The 21195-nt window shown below is 47.2% G+C and overlaps 1 protein-coding gene across 7 annotated transcripts in view; it reads left to right on the top strand.

Annotated features, from left to right (window-relative positions):
• LOC106568439 (guanine nucleotide exchange factor subunit RIC1) overlaps nt 1-21195 on the top strand; it is a 114113-nt gene that overhangs the window by 57911 nt on the left and 35007 nt on the right. For 6 of the 7 annotated variants that reach the window (XR_014380213.1, XR_014380211.1, XR_014380212.1 and 3 more), the window contains exons 5-19: nt 1058-1200; nt 2085-2221; nt 2675-2766; nt 3383-3471; nt 4596-4740; nt 6419-6623; nt 8440-8652; nt 8823-8861; nt 9657-9857; nt 13279-13439; nt 13858-13996; nt 15925-16014; nt 16527-16655; nt 16822-16986; nt 19957-20247. Coding sequence is in view for 2 of the 7 variants with exons in the window: in XM_014138769.3 (XP_013994244.1) it covers nt 1058-1200; nt 2085-2221; nt 2675-2766; nt 3383-3471; nt 4596-4740; nt 6419-6623; nt 8440-8652; nt 8823-8861; nt 9657-9857; nt 13279-13439; nt 13858-13996; nt 15925-16014; nt 16527-16655; nt 16822-16986; nt 19957-20247 (2239 nt within the window). In the remaining 5 variants the exon portion in view is untranslated. The remainder of the gene's footprint in view (nt 1-1057; nt 1201-2084; nt 2222-2674; nt 2767-3382; nt 3472-4595; nt 4741-6418; nt 6624-8439; nt 8653-8822; nt 8862-9656; nt 9858-13278; nt 13440-13857; nt 13997-15924; nt 16015-16526; nt 16656-16821; nt 16987-19956; nt 20248-21195) is intronic. The other variant, XM_014138770.3, reaches the window with a different exon arrangement.

Raw genomic sequence — 21195 nt, forward strand, 5'->3', positions numbered from 1 at the left:
TCACTCACTCACTCACTCACTCACTCACTCACTCACTCACTCACTCACTCACTCACTCACTCACATCTATACACACACACCCCTACACACACCTAAACACAACTCACACACACACACACACACACACACACACACACACACACACCTAAACACAACTCACATACACACACACACACACACACACACACACACACACACACCTACACACACCTAAACACAACTCACACACACACACACACACACACACACACACACACACCCCTACACACACCTAAACACAACTCACACGTACATACAACTCACACTCAAACACCAACTGGACACTGAAGCGTGTTTAGTTTCCAAGTAAACACTGGTGTAGTTGTTGGCCATCATAAATCTAGTTAGTTTTCCCATTCTGGACTGGTGCTTGGTACTTACTTCAGCCACTGAATAGATTTCCTACTCTTATTCCCAAACCAATTTGTGTCTTCTGTAAATGATATAACAACGTGGGTTCGGGTTTGCACATTCCTCGTCTAGTCCCTGTGGACTACAGTAGGTCATTAAGGTTATATTCCTCCTCGCTTTTCGTGTGTGTCTGTGTGTGCGTCCTTCCAGTAGCCTGACTTCCGGGCTGCATGCCTGGGGTGAATTGAGGAGAGAAGCTAAGCCCCAGTATTGTCCTGTTTGGATTCAGAAGCCTTATTCTCCAGTATTTCTAGCCTATTCTCTTCTGGAGAGATGAAGTGTTGTGTTCTGGCCAGACCACATTCAGGTTACTGAGACTGGGCTACAGGGTACTCCTCAGTACTCACACACCGTCTGAGTACACTGCACATTCCAGCCTGGTCCCTCTGCAGCTCCCCAGGAGGAATACTCCTCTCTCTTCAAACTCACTCTTTTAAAACCAACATTTATCTGTCTCCTTTTATCCGTTCTTCTTCCTTTCATTCAACTTCTTAAGCTTTGTCGCAAAACTCTCTTTATTTTCTACTCATTTATTGTCGCCCTCTCCGCTCTAATTTATTTGTTGCTTTGTTTCTCTCTCCTTGTCCTCTTTTCTCTGTCCCCTCAGCATGCTGTCTCTTCAGGAAGATCTGTTGGTGTCTACTGCTGATGGCTACCTACACATCCTCCACTGGGATGGAGTCAGCAACGGCAGGAAGGCCATCAGTCTCTGTAGCGTCCCGTTCTCCCTGGACCTACAGTCTGCCAGAGGTCAGTCCCAATGACTATATCATATACCATCCTCTCCCCACCTCACCTACAGTCTGCCCTTAGCCCTACCAGTCCCTGTTAGCCCCACCATATCCAGTCTGCCCTTAGCCCTACCAGTCCCTGTTAGCCCCACCATATCCAGTCTGCCCTTAGCCCTACCAGTCCCTGTTAGCCCCACCATATCCAGTCTGCCCTTAGCCCTACCAGTCCCTGTTAGCCCCACCATATCCAGTCTGCCCTTAGCCCTACCAGTCCCTGTTAGCCCCACCATATCCAGTCTGCCCTTAGCCCTACCAGTCCCCATATCCAGCCATGTTTACATAATGATCTGGACCTACATCAATCTATCCATGTGTTTTAGATACAGCCCCCCTCGTTGGGGTTTAGACGCTGCCAGCCCCCCTCGTTGGGGTTTAGACGCTGCCAGCCCCCCTCGTTGGGGTTTAGACGCTGCCAGCCCCCCTCGTTGGGGTTTAGACGCTGCCAGCCCCCCTCGTTGGGGTTTAGACGCTGCCAGCCCCCCTCGTTGGGGTTTAGACGCGCGCTGCCAGCCCCCCTCGTTGGGGTTTAGACGCGCGCTGCCAGCCCCCCTCGTTGGGGTTTAGACGCGCGCTGCCAGCCCCCCTCGTTGGGGTTTAGACGCGCGCTGCCAGCCCCCCTCGTTGGGGTTTAGACGCGCGCTGCCAGCCCCCCTCGTTGGGGTTTAGACGCGCGCTGCCAGCCCCCCTCGTTGGGGTTTAGACGCGCGCTGCCAGCCCCCCTCGTTGGGGTTTAGACGCGCGCTGCCAGCCCCCCTCGTTGGGGTTTAGACGCGCGCTGCCAGCCCCCCTCATTGCGGTTTGTGTTCTGATATAAGTCTGATGGGTTTGTTTTTGTCTCTGCAGGTGGTCTGTGTCTGGACCTGAAGGGGGTGTACATCAGAGACATGACCTACTGTGTGACTCTGGATGGCTTTGCTGTGGTGCTGAATGATGGCAGGCTGGGGTTCATCACTCCTCTAGCCAATAGGATCACTGCAGATGTAAGAAGTGTGTGTGTGTCTGTGCTTTGCTGTAGTGCACACACAATGCAGCAGAGTTTTGTGAATCATGTTAAACAATGAAGCATAACGACTGTGATGCGCTGTGTGATTCTCTGTGTGATGCTCTGTGATGCTCTGTGATGCTCTGTGATGCGCTGTGTGATGCGCTGTGTGATGCGCTGTGTGATGCGCTGTGTGATGCGCTGTGTGATGCTCTGTGTGATGCGCTGTGTGATGCTCTGTGTGATGCTCTGTGTGATGCTCTGTGTGATGCGCTGTGTGATGCGCTGTGTGATGCGCTGTGTGTTGCGCGGTGTGTTGCGCGGTGTGTTGCGCGGTGTGTTGCGCGGTGTGTTGCGCGGTGTGTTGCGCGGTGTGTTGCGCGGTGTGTGGGGAAGAAAGTGAAAGGTGTGTCAGTAGAAAAGCAGTGGTCTGACTGTCCTTGTCTCCCAGCAGCTGCAGGGCGTCTGGGCAGCAGATGTAACAGACGGCACGTGTGTGGCTGTCAACAATAAGTACAGACTGGTGACCTTCGGCTGTGCCAGGTATGTGTGTCTTGGAATCTGGTGTATATTTTCTGTGATTGGTGTGTGCTTGACAAGAGGTCCTCAAGGATTGTGCAATCTGCCAGTTTGGCAGGACTGTCAGGACTATTTTTAATCTCTCACACAATCAGACACCTGGCTGACTGGCTGGTGGGCTGGCTGACTGGCTGGTGGGCTGGCTGACTGGCTGACTGGATGACTGGCTGACTGGCTGGCTGGCTGACTGACTGGCTGGCTGACTGGCTGGCTGACTGGCTGGCTGGCTGACTGGCTGGCTGGCTGGCTGGCTGAGCAGTGTGACTCTGGATCGCTTGATTGTGTAATTAGCATTCCGCTGATGCAGATAGGAAGGGGTTCTAGAGGCCTGTGGTGATACTGTCAGCAGGATGGGCGTGGCTACAGAGTATTGCTGAGGTCAGCAGGAGACCGAGAGAACCTGAGTGACAGCCCAGCCAGTGGCTGGCCTGAGTGATTTGAATCTCCAACCTTTCATCTAAATATTTGTTGAATCCTCATGTTGCCTTATTTCAGCAGCAGTTTGTGTGTCTGGAAATGTAGGCTAATTGTATTGATTGATGTATTGAATCCAGTGACCGTGTTTCTGTCTGTGTTCCAGTGGCTCAGTGTTGGTGTACAGTATCGACACCACTACAGGGTCCATGCAGCTCTCCCACAAGCTGGAGCTCTCTCCTAAACACTACCCCGGTACGTACAACCCCCTAAACACTACCCCCTAAACACTACCCCCTAAACACTACCCCCTAAACACTACCCCCTGGTACGTACAACCCCCTAAACACTACCCCCTAAACACTACCCCCTAAACACTACCCCCTAAACACTACCCCCTAAACACTACCCCCTGGTACGTACAACCCCCTAAACACTACCCCCTAAACACTACCCCCTGGTACGTACAACCCCCTAAACACTACCCCCTAAACACTACCCCCTAAACACTACCCCCTAAACACTACCCCCTGGTACGTACTACCCCATAAACACTACCCCCTGGTACGTACTACCCCCTAAACACTACCCCCTGGTACGTACAACCCCCTAAACACTACCCCCTAAACACTACCCCCTAAACACTACCCCCTGGTACGTACAACCCCCTAAACACACTACCCCGGTACGTACAACCCCCTAAACACACTACCCCGGTACGTACAACCCCCTAAACACACTACCCCGGTACGTACAACCCCCTAAACACACTACCCCGGTACGTACAACCCCCTAAACACACTACCCCGGTACGTACAACCCCCTACACACACTACCCCGGTACGTACAACCCCCTAAACACACCTTTTATACAAACTTCTATCTCTAGTCTCACACATTGTTTTTATTGTAAATAGTGGCATGTTTTGGTTTCGACTGGCAATTGCAGGTGGTGTTTAGTTCCCCTCAACACAGGCTATGTATGAGACAGAATCAGTTGATTCCATGTTATGGTATGTGTCTGCCCCCTCGTGGAAGTGAATGGTATAAAATGAGAGTTCAGAGTGAAATCCTATTGACCTATGATAAACCTGAGCTCTGTTTTCATCATGGGAGATCCTATCTCTGTCAACGAGTGGTGAAACAAGCTGTGTAGTCTCATACCTCTTTCATGCTGCCTCGCTGTACTGTACTGGTCTAGAACTGTTGCTGGAAAGTTAGACAGGAAAAAACATGAGTAATAAATCCAAGGACAGTTATATGTTTTGGTTCAAAAGGATTGTGTTAAAAGGATATTTAACAAACCCTCCTTATTACAGAAAATATTCCTGTCTGACCTGTTCTCCGTTCCTCCTCCTCTTCCACCTCCTCTTCCTCAGACGTGTGGAACAAGACGGGTGCGGTGAAGCTGATCCGCTGGTCCCCTGACTACAGTGTTGCCATGGTGACCTGGGAGTGCGGGGGACTGTCTCTGTGGAGTGTGTTTGGAGCCCACCTCATCTGTACCCTGGGGGAGGACTTTGCGTGAGTGATGCCTTCAAGTAGTACCCTAGCCTATAGCACAATTACCTCTGCAGTTCAGTCAGCTACACAGTTGATGGATAGACGCAACTTTATTTATCTCCCTCATATAAAACCATTATAATGTAGAAAACAGATGTACATACAGTGCATTCAGAAAGTATTCAGACCCTTTCTCCTTTTCCACATTTTGTTAAATTACAGCCTTATTCTAAAATTGATTAAAAATATATATATAATCCATCTCCACACAATACCCCATAATGACAAAGCGAAAAGTTTTTTGTGCAAATGTATTAAAAATAAAAACGGATCACATTTACATAATTATTCAGGCCCGTTGCTATGAGAGTTGAAATTGAGCTCAGGAGCATCCTGTTTCCTTTGATCATCCTTGAGGTTTCTACAACTTGATTGGAGTCCACCTGTGGTAAATTCAATTGATTGGACATGATTTGGAAAGGCACACACCTGTCTATATAAGGTCCCACAGTTGACAGTGCATGTCAGAGCAAAAACCATTGTGTCGAGGCACAGATCTGAGGAAGGGTACCAAAAAATGTATGCAGCATTGAAGGTCCCCAAGAACAGTGGCTTCCATCATTGTTAAATGGAAGAAGTTTAGAACCACAAAGATTCTTCCTAGAGCTGGCCGCCTGCCAAACTGAGCAATCGGGAGAGAAGGGCCTTGGTCAGGGAGGTGACCGAGAACCCGATGGTCACTCTGACAGAGCTCCATAGTTCCTCTGTGGAGATGGGAGAACCTTCCAGAAGGACAACCATCTTTGCAGCGCTCCACCAATCAGGCCTTTATGGTAATGTGGCCAGACGGAAGCCACTCCTTAGTAAAATGCACATGACAGCCCGCTTGGAGTTTGCCAAAAGGCACCTAAAGACTCTCAGACCATGAGAAACAAGATTCTTTGATCTGGTGAAACCAAGATTGAACTCATTGGCCTGAATGCCAAGCGTCACGTCTGAAGGAAACCTGGCACCATCCCTACAGTGAAGCATGGTGGTGGCAGCATCATGCTGTGGGGATGTTTTTCAGCGGCAGGGACTGGGACACTAGTCAGGATCAAGGGAACGATCAACCGAGCAAAGTACAGAGAGATCCTTGATGAAAACCTGCTCCAGAGCGCTCAGGACCTCAGACTGGGGCGGAGGTTCACCTCCCAACAGGACAACGACCCTAAGCACACAGCCAAGAAAACGCAGGAGTGGCTTCGGGACAAGTCTCTGAATGTCCTTGAGTGGCCCAGCCAGAGCTGGGTGCCAAGCTTGTAGCGTCATCACCAAGAAGACTCAAGGCTGTAATCCCTGCCAAAGGTGCTTCAACAAAGTACTGAGTAAAGGGTCTGAATATTTATGTAAACGGGATATTTAAGTTTTTTCATTTTGTATACATTTGCAAAAAAATGTAACTTGTTTTTACATTGGGGTTGTGTGTAGAATGATGAGGGGGGGACAATTTAATCAATTTTAGAATACGGCTGTAATGTAACAAAAAGTGGAAAAGGGGAAGGGGTTTGAATACTTTCTGAATGTACTGTAGATGTAAACATTCCGTACAACAAAAACAAGACGTGTACGCCTCAGTACAGACTGAAGATGGCGCTCTTTCATTGACTTCATATAGGTGCATTTTGGCATATTATTCTGCCCTCCCATCTCTCTCCAGGTATCGGTCAGACGGCAGTAAAAAGGACCCTATAAATATCAGCTCAATGTGCTGGGGAGCAGAGGGCTACCACCTGTGGGTCATCACCAGCAGAGAGGAGACGGCGCTAGTGGAGAACATGGAGGAGGCTCCCGCCCAGACCCAGCAGGCTGGCATACTGCAGTTCCACTTCATCAAGAGCGCCCTCACGGTCAACCCCTGCACGGTGATGTTATGGACATGGCGTTATATGCATGCCCCCCCCCCACACACACACACACACACCACACACACACACACACACACACACACACACACACACACACACACACGCACACACACACCCTGTCATCCACTTACAGTGCCTCAAAGTAGTCACACCCCTTGACTTTTTCCACATTTTGTTCTTACAAAGTAGGATTAAAATGGATTTATTTGTAATTGTTAACTATCTACACAAAATACTTTGTCAAAGTGGAAGAAAATTATCTATATATTTTTTTTAAATAATTAATAGAAAACAAATAAATAATATTACAAATATTCAACCCCCTGAGTAAATACATGTTAGAATCACCTTTGGCAGTGATTACAGCTGAGAGTCTTCTTGGATAATTCTCAGAGCTTTGCACACCTAGATTGTACAATATTTGCCCATTTTATTATTTCAAAAATATTCAAGCTCTGTCAAGTTGGATATTGATCATTGCTAGACAGCCATTTTCAAGTCTTGCCATAGATTTTCACGCTGATTTTAAGTCAGAACTGTAACTAGGCCACTCGGGAACATTCAATGTCGCCTTGGTAAGCAGCTCTAGAGTAGATTTGGCCTTAATGTTTTACGTTATTTTCCTGCTGAAAGGTGAATTAATCTCCCAGTGTCTGTTGGAAGGCAGAGTGATTCATATTTTCCTCTAGGACTTTGCCTGTGCTTTGCTCCATTCTTTATTTTTATCCTAAAAAAACTCCCCAGTCCTTGCTGATGAAGAGCTTATCCATAACATGATGCAGCCACTACCATGCTTGGAAAATATGAAGTGTTACTCAGTGATGTGTTGGATTTAACACTTTTCTATTCAGGATAAAAAGTTCATTTATTTGCCACATTTTTTGCAGTATTTCTTTAGTACCTTATTGCAAACAGGATGCATGTTTTGGATATTTGTATTCTGTACAGGCTTCCTTTTCACTCTGTCATTTAGGTTAGTATTGTGGAGTAACTACAATGTTGTTGATCCATCCTCGGTTTTCTCCTATCACAGCCATTCAATTCATGAACTGTTTTAAAGACACCATTGGCCTCATGGTGAATTCCCTGAGCTGTTTCTTTCCTCTCCGGCAACTAAGTTAGGAAGGGCTCCTGTATCTTTGTAGTGACTGGGCGTATTGATACACCATTCAAAGTGTAAATAATTACTTCACCATGCTCAAAGGGATGTTCAATATCTGCTTTTTTGCTTTACCTCCCTGGTCTTTGTGGTTGAATCTGTGTTTGAAATTCACTGCTCGACTGAGGGACATTAAAATTATCTGTGTGTGTTGGGTACAGAGATGAGGTAGTCGTTTAAAAATCATGTTAAACACTTATTGCACACAGAGTGAGTCTGCAACTTATTATGTGACTTGTTAAGCACATTTTTACTTGTGAACTTATTTAGAATGCTTATTGACTCAAGACATTTCTGCTTTTCATTTTTAATTCATTTGTAAACATTTCTAAAAACATAATTCCATTTTGACATTATGGGGTGTTGTGTTTAGGCCAGAGACACAACAATCTAAATTTAGTCCATATTTAATTCAGCCTGCATCACAACAAGATGTGGAGAAAGTCCAGCGATGTGAATACTCTCTGAAGGCGCGTCCACATGATGAATACACAGATGGTGTGTTTGTGGTTGTAGGCTGGGTTTCTATACAGCACTTTGAGATATCAGCTGATGTTTTAAAGGGATTTAAAAATGCATTTGATTGTGTATGAACAAGTGATGTATTCTGCATAGTCTTTTATATGAGGAATAATGACTTCCTGTTGTCTCCAGAGTAACCAAGAGCAGGTGTTACTTCACGGGGAGGACCGTCTCTACCTAACCTGTGGTGACCCCACCCAGCTCCCCTCTAGCAGCTCAGAGAGCCCCCACCCCCATAACCTCCCCCACGGCGGGGAGGGCAGCCCCCCCCACCACCCCTCATCCAACTCTACCTCTCAGGGACTCAGCACTTTACTGGGATACAAGCACTGGCACGTGGTCCAGGTACGACCTTATATACACTTGTTAGTTGGCCATCTATCTCTTGTTTAATCCTTTTTGAACATTGTGAAAGTGTACAGTTTACAGTCTATGGGAATCCCCTTCAGATTTAGCCCTGATATGAGCTGCAGATGAGTTGTATTGTCCTGTCAGTAATACCGTCTCTCTTGTAGATTCACAGTACATACCTAGAGAGCAACTGGCCTATACGGGTGAGTGGGGGGGGTCTGTCTGTCTGTCTGTCTGTCTGTCTGTCTGTCTGTCTGTCTGTCTGTCTGTCTGTCTGTGTGTCTGTCTCTGTCTGTCTCTGTCTGTGTCTGTCTGTCTGTCTGTGTCTGTCTGTCTGTCTGTGTCTGTCTCTGTCTGTCTGTCTGTCTCTGTCTGTCTCTGTCTGTCTCTGTCTGTCTCTGTCTGTCTGTCTGTCTCTGTCTGTCTCTGTCTGTCTCTGTCTGTCTCTGTCTCCTCTGTGTGTCTCTCTCTGTCTCCTCTGTGTGTCTCTGTCTCTGTCTCTGTCTCCTCTGTGTGTCTCTCTCTGTCTCCTCTGTGTGTCTCTGTCTCTGTCTCTGTCTCCTCTGTGTGTCTCTCTCTGTCTCCTCTGTGTGTCTCTGTCTCTGTCTCTGTCTCCTCTGTGTGTCTCTGTCTGTGTCTCTGTCTCCTCTGTGTGTCTCTCTCTGTCTCCTCTGTGTGTCTCTGTCTCTGTCTCTGTCTCCTCTGTGTGTCTCTGTCTGTGTCTCTGTCTCCTCTGTGTGTCTCTGTATGTGTCTCTGTCTGTGTGTCTCTGTCTCCTCTGTGTGTCTCTGTCTCTGTCTGTGTGTCTCTGTCTCCTCTGTCTCTGTCTGTGTGTCTCTGTCTCCTCTGTCTCTGTCTGTGTGTCTCTGTCTCCTCTGTCTCTGTCTGTGTGTCTCTGTCTCCTCTGTCTGTGTGTCTCTGTCTCCTCTGTCTCCTCTGTCTGTGTGTCTCTCTCTCTGTCTGTATCTTTTGATCTGTTGATGTCCCTGCGTCTCTAGTTTGCAGCCATAGACACAGCAGGCCAGTGTATAGCTGTAGCAGGGAGACGGGGATTTGCACATTACTCCATGTCCACCAGGAAATGGAAGCTGTTTGGGAACATCACTCAGGAGCAGAACATGACCGTGACAGGAGGGCTGGTCTGGTGGAAAGGCTTTGTTGTTGTTGCCTGTTACAATTTCATCGACCGGCAAGAAGAGGTGAGACAACAGGACTCGATACAACATGACGCAACACGATACGACACGACGCAATGCGGCGCGTTACGACGCAATACGATGCGACAGGATACAATACGACACGACACAGTACGACACAGTACGATACGACACAATGCGGCGCGTTACGACGCAATACGATGCGACAGGATACAATACGACACGACACAGTACAATACGACACAACGTGATATGACACAGTACAGTACAATACGGCGCGTTACGACGCAATACAATACAACACAGTACGATACGACACAGTACGATACGACACAGTACGATACGACGCGATACGACACAGCGCGATACGACACAGCACGATACGACACAGTACGATACGACGCGATACGACACAGTACGATACGACACAGCGCGATACGACACAGTACGACACAGTGCGATACGACACAGTACGATACGACACAGCGCGATACGACACAGTACGATACGACGCGATACGACACAGTACGATACGACACAGTACGATACGACGCGATACGATACGACGCGATATGACACAGTACGACACAGTACGATACGACACAGTGCGATACGACGCGATACGACACAGTACGATACGACACAGTGCGATACGACACAGTACGATACGACGCGATACGACACAGTACGATACGACGCGATACGACGCGATACGACACAGTACGATACGACGCGATACGACACAGTACGATACGACGCGATACGACACAGTACGATACGACGCGATACGACACAGTACGATACGACGCGATACGACACAGTGCGATACGACGCAGTACGATACGACACAGTGCGATACGACACAGTACGATACGACGCGATACGACGCGATACGATACGACGCGATACGACACAGTACGATACGACACAGTGCGATACGACACAGTGCGATACGACACAGTGCGATACGACACAGTGCGATACGACACAGTGCGATACGACACAGTGCGATACGACACAGTGCGATACGACACAGTGCGATACGACACAGTGCGATACGACACAGTGCGATACGACACAGTGCGATACGACACGACACAGCGCGATACGACACAGCGCGATACGACACAGTACGATACGACACAGTACGATACGACGCGACACAGTGCGATACGACACAGTGCGATACGACACAGTGCGATACGACACAGTACGATACGACACAGTACGATACGACGCGATACGACACAGTACGACACAGTACGATACGACGCGATACGACACAGTGCGATACGACGCAGTACGATACGACACAGTGCGATACGACACAGTGCGATACGACACAGTGCGATACGACACAGTACGATACGACACAGTACGATACGACACAGTGCGATACGACACAGTGCGATACGACACAGTGCGATACGACACAGTGCGATACGACACAGTGCGATACGACACAGTGCGATACGACACAGTGCGATACGACACAGCGCGATACGACACAGTGCGATACGACACGACACAGCGCGATACGACACAGTACGATACGACGCGATACGATACGACGCGACACAGTGCGATACGACACAGTACGATACGACACAGTACGATACGACACAGTGCGATACGACGCGATACGACACAGTACGATACGACACAGTACGATACGACGCGATACGACACAGTACGATACGACGCGATACGACACAGTACGATACGACGCAGTGCGATACGACACAGTGCGATACGACACAGTGCGATACGACACAGTGCGATACGACACAGTGCGATACGACACAGTACGATACGACGCGATACGATACGACGCGATACGATACGACGCGATACGATACGACGCGATACGACACAGTACGATACGACACAGTACGATACGACGCGATACGATACGACGCGATACGACGCGACACGACACAGTGCGATACGACACAGTGCGATACGACACAGTGCGATACGACACAGTGCGATACGACACAGTGCGATACGACACAGTGCGATACGACACAGTGCGATACGACACGACACAGCGCGATATGACACGACACAGCACGATACGACGCGATACGATACGACGCGACACAGTGCGACACGACACAGTACGATACGACACAGTACGATACGACACAGTACGATACGACGCGATACGATACGACGCGATACGATACGACGCGATACGACACAGTGCGATACGACACAGTACGATACGACACAGTGCGATACGACACAGTACGATACGACGCGATACGACACAGTACGATACGACACAGTACGATACGACGCGATACGACACAGTACGATACGACGCGATACGACACAGTACGATACGACACAGTACGATACGACGCGATACGACACAGTACGATACGACGCGATACGACACAGTACGATACGACGCGATACGACACAGTACGATACGACGCAGTGCGATACGACGCAGTGCGATACGACGCAGTGCGATACGACACAGTGCGATACGACACAGTGCGATACGACACAGTGCGATACGACACAGTGCGATACGACACAGTGCGATACGACGCGATACGATACGACGCGATACGACACAGTGCGATACGACACAGTACGATACGACGCGATACGATACGACGCGATACGACACAGTACGATACGACACAGTACGATACGACACAGTACGATACGACGCGATACGACACAGTACGATACGACGCGATACGACGCGATACGACACGACACAGTACGATACGACACAGTACGATACGACACAGTACGATACGACACAGTACGATACGACACAGTACGATACGACACAGTACGATACGACACAGTACGATACGACACAGTACGACACAGTACGATACGACGCGATACGATACGACGCGATACGACACGATACGACACGATACGACACAGTACGATACGACACGATACGACACGATACGACACAGTACGATACGACACGATACGACACAGTACGATACGACACAGTGCGATACGACACAGTACGATACGACACAGTACGATACGACACAGTGCGATACGACACAGTGCGATACGACGCGATACGACACGACACGATACAGTACGATACGACACAGTACGATACGACACAGAGCGATACGACACAGTACGATACGACACAGTGCGATACGACACAGTACGATACGACACAGTACGATACGACACAGTGCGATACGACACAGTGCGATACGACACAGTGCGATACGACACAGTGCGATACGACACAGTGCGATACGACACAGTGCGATACGACACAGTACGATACGACACAGTGGATTCAGTTAATGATTGTTTGATTGGATTGACCGACTGATTGATTGAGAGACGAGAAGAACAGCAGTATTGAATGTTTCTCCTGTCCTCCTGGCTAGCTGGGTTTCTACACGATTGGTAGATCTATAGAGTAGATGTAATGATTGTCTTTTCTCTCCCTGGCTAGCTGCGTCTGTACCTGCGGTCGTCTAACCTGGATAATACCTTCTCCTCCATCACCAAGCTGCACTCTGAGACTCTGCTGCTCAATGTGTTCAGAGACATGATCATCCTCTTCAGAGCAGACTGCTCCATCTGCCTGTACAGCATGGAGAGGAGACACGACGGGTAGGGTGGTACACACGCTGAGGACAGGCACAGGCATGCACACCCACTCATACTCAACAACAAAACTATCTCACTCTCACACACAACATTACTAGCAGGACAGGACAGGTACTGAATGTCACCTGACCCAGAAGGTCTCAGACAGTAATCAGTATTGTTGTGAAAAGAGAGTCATGAGAAACCCAATAATAACTATCACATGATGAGATGTGTTCTTTCAGCTCATGAAACATGGGACCAGTGTAGATACGGAAAGAGCAATACAGACACCATTTACACAAATAAGGAAGTAAGATAAAGTAACCTACTAAAGAAGATTAAACAAGCCAAAAGGAAATTTCGTAACATTGGTTGTGGCCTTAACTGGGGTTAAGCTTTACAACTGGCCAATACAGAGAATGTGTGTCTCTCTCTGCAGGCCTAATCCATCAGCTAGTGTTGAGCTGCTTCAGGAGGTGTCCATGTCTCGCTACATTCCTCATCCTGCCCTGGTGGTGTCTGTCACCCTCACCTCCGTACGCACAGAGACAGGCATCACGCTCAAAGCCCCACAGCAGGTACACACACACAAACACAGACACACAACCTCACCTCCATACCCCCAGAGACAGGCATCACGCTCAGAGCCCCACAGCAGGTACACACACACAAACACAGACACACAACCTCACCTCCATACCCCCAGAGACCGGCATCACGCTCAGAGCCCCACAGCAGGTACACACACACACACACGCAAACACAGACACACAACCTTACCCCCAGAGACCGGCATCACGCTCAGAGCCCCACAGCACCTTTCCCACCGTACACACGACACCTCAGTACATTTCCATCCCACTGACCCCCCCCCCTTTTTACTAGCACTGATTTGGCAGAAAGTGGCTATTTTTAAGGTTTTTACTTAGTGATCGTGATATGTGGTTGGTTTTACCTACCTTAATTCTAAACGTCCTCTCACTGTCAACTGCGTTTATTTTCAGCAAACTTAACATGTAAATATTTGTATGAACATAAGATTCAACAACTGAGACATTAACTGAACAAGTTCCACAGACATGTGACTAACAGAAAAGGAATAATGTGTCCCTGAACAAAGGGGGGGTCAAAATCAAAAGTAACAGTCAGTATCTGGTGTGGCCACCAGCTGCATTAAGTACTGCAGTGCATCTCCTCCTCATGGACTGCACCAGATTTGCCAGTTCTTGCTGTGAGATGTTACCCCACTCTTCCACCAAGGCACCTGCAAGTTCCTGGACATTTCTGGGGGGAATGGCCCTAGCCCTCACCCTCCGATCCAACAGGTCCCAGACGTGCTCAATGGGATTGAGATCCGGGCTCTTCGCTGGCCATGGCAGAACACTGACATTCCTGTCTTGCAGGAAATCACGCACAGAACGAGCAGTATGGCTGGTGGCATTGTCATGCTGGAGGGTCATGTCAGGATGAGCCTGCAGGAAGGGTACCACATGAGGGAGGAGGATGTCTTCCCTGTAACGCACAGCGTTGAGATTGCCTACAATGACAACAAGCTCAGTCCGATGATGCTGTGACACACCGTCCCAGACCATGACGGACCCTCCGCCTCCTAATCGATCCCGCTCCAGAGTACAGGCCTTGGTGTAACACTCATTCCTTCGACGATAAACGTGAATCCGACCATCACCCCTGGTGAAACAAAACCACGACTCGTCAGTGAAGCGCACTTTTTGCCAGTCCTGTCTGGTCCAGCGACGGTGGGTTTGTGCCCATAGGCGACGTTGTTGCCAGTGATGTCTGGTGAGGACCTCAGTCCAGCCTCTCTCAGCCTATTGCGGACAGTCTGAGCACTGATGGAGGGATTGTGTGTTCCTGGTGTAATTCGGGCAGTTGTTGTTGCCATCCTGTACCTGTCCCGCAGGTGTGATGTTCAGATGTACCGATCCTGTGCAGGTGTTGTTACACGTGGTCTGCCACTGCGAGGACGATCAGCTGTCCATCCCGTCTCCCTGTAGCGCTGCCTTAGGGGTCTCACAGTACGGACATTGCAATTTATTGCCCTGGTTACATCTGCAGTCCTCATGCCTCCTTGCAGCATGCCTAAGGCACGTTCATGCAGATGAGCAGGGACCCTGGGCATCTTTCTTTTGGTGTTTTTCAGAGTCAGTAGAAAAGCCTCTTTAGTGTCCTAAGTTTTCATAACTGTGACCTTAATTGCCTACCGTCTGTAAGCTGTTAGTGTCTTAACGACCGTTCCAAAGGTGAATGTTCATGAATTCTTTATGGTTCATTGAACAAGCATTGGAAACAGTGTTTAAACCCTTTACATTGAAGATCTGTGAAGTTATTTGGATTTTTATGAATTATCTTTGAAAGACAGGGTCCTGAAAAAGGGACGTTTCTTTTTTTTTTTGCTGAGTTTATGTAGCGAGTCGCTCTGGATAACGGCTAAAGGATTCAGATGTAAATGTTTTCATGTTTGTGTGTCCCTCTGTGCCCGTGATAGGCCTGTATGGCAGACAGCATCATACTGAACCTGGCAGGCCAGCTCATCATGCTACAGAGAGATCGTTCTGGACCCCAGCTACAGGAGAAGGTTCCCAGTCACATCCTCTATCCACCTCCTAGCAGGGTTGGGGTCAATTCCATTTCAATTCAGTCAAGTGTGTACTTCCTGAGTTGAAATGTAATTGACCCCAAGCCTTCCCCCTAGTATTTATATTTTATTATGGATCCCCATAAGTCCTTGCCAGGGCAGCTGCTACTCTTCCTGGGGTCCAAACACACCAAATGACATATAAAACAACAGATAAAACAGTGAACTATGTTTGTACTGAATGAGCTAAAGATTAAACAGTACATCATATAACATCCCTACACCACCACATATCCACAACATGTTCAATACCACCATACAACAATATCACAATGTGTGATAGTTGTCTTGGATTGTCAGGTTATAATATATCTGACATTAGAATGGAATCGTTACCTAGCAACCTGTCACTTCATTATTGATTCATTTGTTGGTATCATACAGGGTACATTTATATATTGTGTGTGTGTGTGAGAGGTTGTTATGGTGTTTAACACTCTCTCTCCCTCCAGCTGCCGTTCTGTCCTCCAGTGGTTCTGGCCCAGTATGTAGAGAATGTGTGGACGACGTGTCGTAGTAACAGGAAGAAGCGTCACCTACTGGAGGCTCTGTGGCTGTCGTGTGGAGAGGCTGGGATGAAGGTATACCTGCGATCTGTTTTTACTACTTCTATTGTGGATCAGTGTCTCGTTGTTGTCTGTGAATGGCCAAATAAATGAACCCAACTAAACGTTGTCTTTTGTGACTGTTGCTGGCTGCAATGATTTGACAAATCTGTTTCCTTGTCCTATGTTCTGTTATCTGAAGGTGTGGCTCCCCTTGTTCCCTCGTGACCATCGTAAGCCCCACTCCTTCCTGTCCCGCCGCATCATGCTCCCCTTCCACATCAACATCTACCCCCTGGCTGTGCTGTTTGAAGATGCTCTGGTTCTGGGAGCTTCCAACGAGACTGTGCTGTATGACAGCCTGCAGGTAGAGAGGAGTATTATATTATTGTAGTAGGAGCGTTCCCTGGGACTGGGTGCATCTAATGAGCACTGATGCCAACTTAACAATTTTGTTGCTAGATTTCACAACTTTTCTGACTACCCTGGCAAACTTTTATTTTATTTATTTTTTTCAAACGGCACCGAGCAACAAATTTAGCTACTTTTAAAAATGTGTTTGGAACTTTTAGCAACTTTTTAAAAGTGACTCAAACGCTAAAATGCATTTTCCCTCTAAATGACACAAAACCTATTTTCTCTGTCACACACTCAGTCACAACACACGTGCCTGGCTGAGAAAGTGCATTGTGAGCGACATCACCAGCAGGCGCTCAGCTCGTCCACAGGCAGCAGCAATTTCAGCAAATTGCAAATCATTGTTGGCTGACTGCAGCAGCAGTAGTACGGGTTCGACAAGCCAAATCCAATGAATATAGTTGGTCACGAATGTTTGATCTTGAACAGAACTTACATCAATCAATCAACATGTCTCAATCAAAATTGTACAGCCAGAAGTACAGAAAATAGTGAGTCTGTACCTGAATTTAAAGGGTGGCTGAAGCCAGTAATTGGGGATGATTGACAGGCATACTGTGCGTACTGCAAATCAGATATGCTAGCAAATATGTATGACATCAAAAAACCTTGTGCTACAGCAAAGCATATAAATAAATCAAAACGGTACAACCCCACAACGCAGTCAACATTACGGAGGTGGGTTAAAGTGGATAACTGCACAAGCTACTATGGCAATGGCCATTGCGGAGCATTGTTCGCTGCTAGCATGTGACCATTTAGGTATGGCTTGTCAAGCTGCCTTTTCAGATTCTGTGGCAGCAACAAACTTTCAAATGCATCGCACCAAGTGCACAGAAATGATTAGGGGAGTACTGGCTCCTTATTTTCCTCAAAAGGGTAACATCAGATGTGGGGGATGAGAAGTTCAGTCTCCTTTTGGATGAGTCCACTGTCAGTGTCTCGAAATACCTGGGTGTGTTGATTTGGTATTTTAGTGCTAAAAAAAGTGTTGTGTCCACATTTCTCGGGCTGGTTGAATTGGAGGGGGGCGACGCCAGATCAATAGTAAAGGTGGAAGTTGAGTTTCTTGAGAAGTGTAACCTTACAAAAGAGAATCTTCAGGGTATAATGCGTCCGTGATGACTGGGGTGCACAATATTTTATAGGAAGAATGTGCATTGCCCAATTTGGTACTCATCCGCTGTGTGCCATTCTTTACAACTGGCTGACAGTGCAGCATCCAAAGAAACCATCCCAACTGGTTTTTGATTTCCCCTAAACGGCACGAGGCGTACAAAGGAGTGTACATCTGTCCATCACCATACCTTGGGTACCTTTTCGAGAGCACGGTGTACCAACTCAGTCTTGCACCAGAGGACAAAAAGGTCATTCGGAGACAGTGCATCAACTACATTGTTGCTTTAAGCAAGGAGCTGCAAGCAAGGCTCCCAGACAACCCAGACGCCTTGCGACACATGGCCTTGTTCAGTGTTAAGGAAACGCTAAAGCACAATAAAGGCACCACTGAAATGATTAAAGTAGCTGAGCTACTGGGATACCAGCCACAAAGAAATGATAAAATAGTTTCCCAATGGAGAAACATCCATCTGTTTAGATGGGACTCAACTGAAAATACAGTCGAGTTTTGGAGTGAAGTCAATAACTACACGGACTCTTCCGGGTCAAATCCATTTGAAGAACTGTGCAAAGCTGCACTCGCTGCCCTCTCCTTGCAACACTCAAATGTGGAGGTTGAACGGCTGTTCAGCCAAATGAGTGTGGTCAAGTCAAAGTTAAGAAATAGTGTCACTGCACACTCTCAACTCCATACTCCTGGTGCGGTATGGACTGAAGCTGGCTGGTGATACCTGTTACCAGCATAAACTACCAAGTGAAGTTGTGCAGCAGGTTGGCACCACAGCAGCATACAGCTTTAAGGACACTCCATCCTCTACTGCTGGTTCCAGCTCTGTGACAATGCAGTTGGACTGTGAAGATGAAGAGGATTTCCTTGCCAATCTATGATTCATCATATTTACAGTACGTATGGAAGGAGCGGAGACACACAGCTGATGGTGACCGTGTGCACTGCAGTGTGAGCGAGAACACAGTGGCAATATCTGGAGGAAACCATTGAGCAGCTAGCCAGCCAAGCAGCATAACAACCTGGAGAGAGATGCCTAGCGCAGACATTATTTGAGATAAGATGGCATATATACCTTGTTATTAGCTTGTACCTATAATTGTTGATCAGTTAGGTAGCATGTTAACTACCAATACACTGCTTAAAACTATAATTGTTCAGAATGTGGAGGTTCACTAGTTAAAAAGAAAATAAATAAAATGTAATTGTTCAATAATTCAATGTGTTGTGTTTAAAAAATATCTGATCATATAAGATGTGTTTTATATTACTTTTACAAATAAAACATATGTGATAATAAACAAACAAATCTAAACTAACAAATGTCAAATCGTATTTTTCGCCGAGATGGCCAGTCAGTCTACGCAGTTTTACGTTATTAAGTAATGATGACATCACAACATCATTTACCAACTTTTAGCAACAAATCGACCTGCCTCGAGCAACTTCCCCCTGACAACACTGCTAATGAGACTGTGTTCTATCACGGCCTGCAGGTAGGGAGGACTGTAGTTGTTGTAGCAGCAGCTACAGCAGCAGTAGTCGTCCCCACACAGCAGCTGCTCTTTCCTATCCATTGTTGTGGATTTGTCAGCTTGGTGTAGGAGGACCATAGTGGTCAAGGCATTTGTGTCAAGAGATCTGAAACAATTTTTCTAGCTATGTTCCCTTTATTTGAGGGAGAGCGAGTCAGTGGGCAGATGAGGTTAAGAGAGAAATAATAGTAGCAGCCTGTGAAGGATAAAGAGTAGAAAATATGATTTAAAAATGAAATGCTTTGTGTCTTTTCTGCAGGGTCCCAGAGAGGGCCGGGAGTCCTTAGAGGGGTTGTTCCCCTACTGCACGGTGGAGAGGACTTCCCAGATCTACCTCCACCACATCCTGAGGCAACTCCTGGTCCGTAACCTGGGGGAGCAGGCCCTTCTCCTGGCCCAGTCCTGCGCCGCGCTCCCCTACTTCCCCCACGTCATGGAGCTCATGGTCCACGTGGTGCTGGAGGAGGAGGCCACCTCCCGGGAGCCCATCCCCGACCCGCTGCTGCCCACCGTGGCCAAGTTCATCACCGAGTTCCCCCTGTTCCTCCAGGTAACAGAGAGAGGGAGACGTTGATCAAGTGGTTAACTTAAAAATACAAAAATATTTCTCCTTTTATTTAACCAGGTAGACCAGTTGAGAACATGTCCTTTATATAACCAGGTAGACCAGTTGAGAACATGTTCTCATTTACAACTGTGACCTGGCCAAGATAAAGCAAAGCAGTTCGACACAAACAACACAGTTACACATGGAATAAACAAACATAGTCAATAACACAATAGGAAAAAAGATATATACAGTGTGTGCAAATGAGGTAAGATTAGGGAGGTAAGGTAATAAATAGGCCATAGGGGTTAAGTAATTATAATTTAGCAATTAAATACTGGAGAGATAGATGTGAAGAAGATGATTGTGCAAGTAGTGATACTGGGGTGCAAAGGAGCAAAATAAATAACAAAATGGGGATGAGGTAGTTGGATGGGCTATTTACTGATGGGCTATTTACTGATGGGCTATTTACAGATGGGCTATGTACAGGTGCAGTGATCTGTGAGCTGCTGAATGTTGTTGCCTAGTCTAGGACACTCAAGGTCATGGTAATTACTGATCTTGTGTACAGTAGTCTTGGTTTGTCTGAATTAGCATTCTGTCACTACTTTTGACCTGGGCTCATAGTGTTTTATCAGGGTCTCCATTAGCATCCTATCGAGTGGTGGAAAAAGTACCTAATTGTCATACTTGAGTAAAAGTATAGATACCTTTTTAATAGAAAGTTACTCAAGTAAAAGTGGAAGTCACCCAGTAAAATAATACTTGAGTAAAAGTATTTGGTTCTAAATATAACTATCAAAAATAAAAGTTTAAATCATTTAAAATTCCTTATATTAAGCAAAGCAGACAGCACCATTTTCTTGTATTTTTTTAAATTTACAGATAGCCAGGGACACACTCCAACACAGACATTTATAAAATATGCGTTTGTGTTTAGTAAGTCCG

Source organism: Salmo salar, chromosome 13 (genome assembly GCF_965601325.2).
Source record: "Salmo salar chromosome 13, fSalSal1, whole genome shotgun sequence".
Classification (NCBI taxonomy): Eukaryota; Metazoa; Chordata; class Actinopteri; order Salmoniformes; family Salmonidae; genus Salmo; species Salmo salar.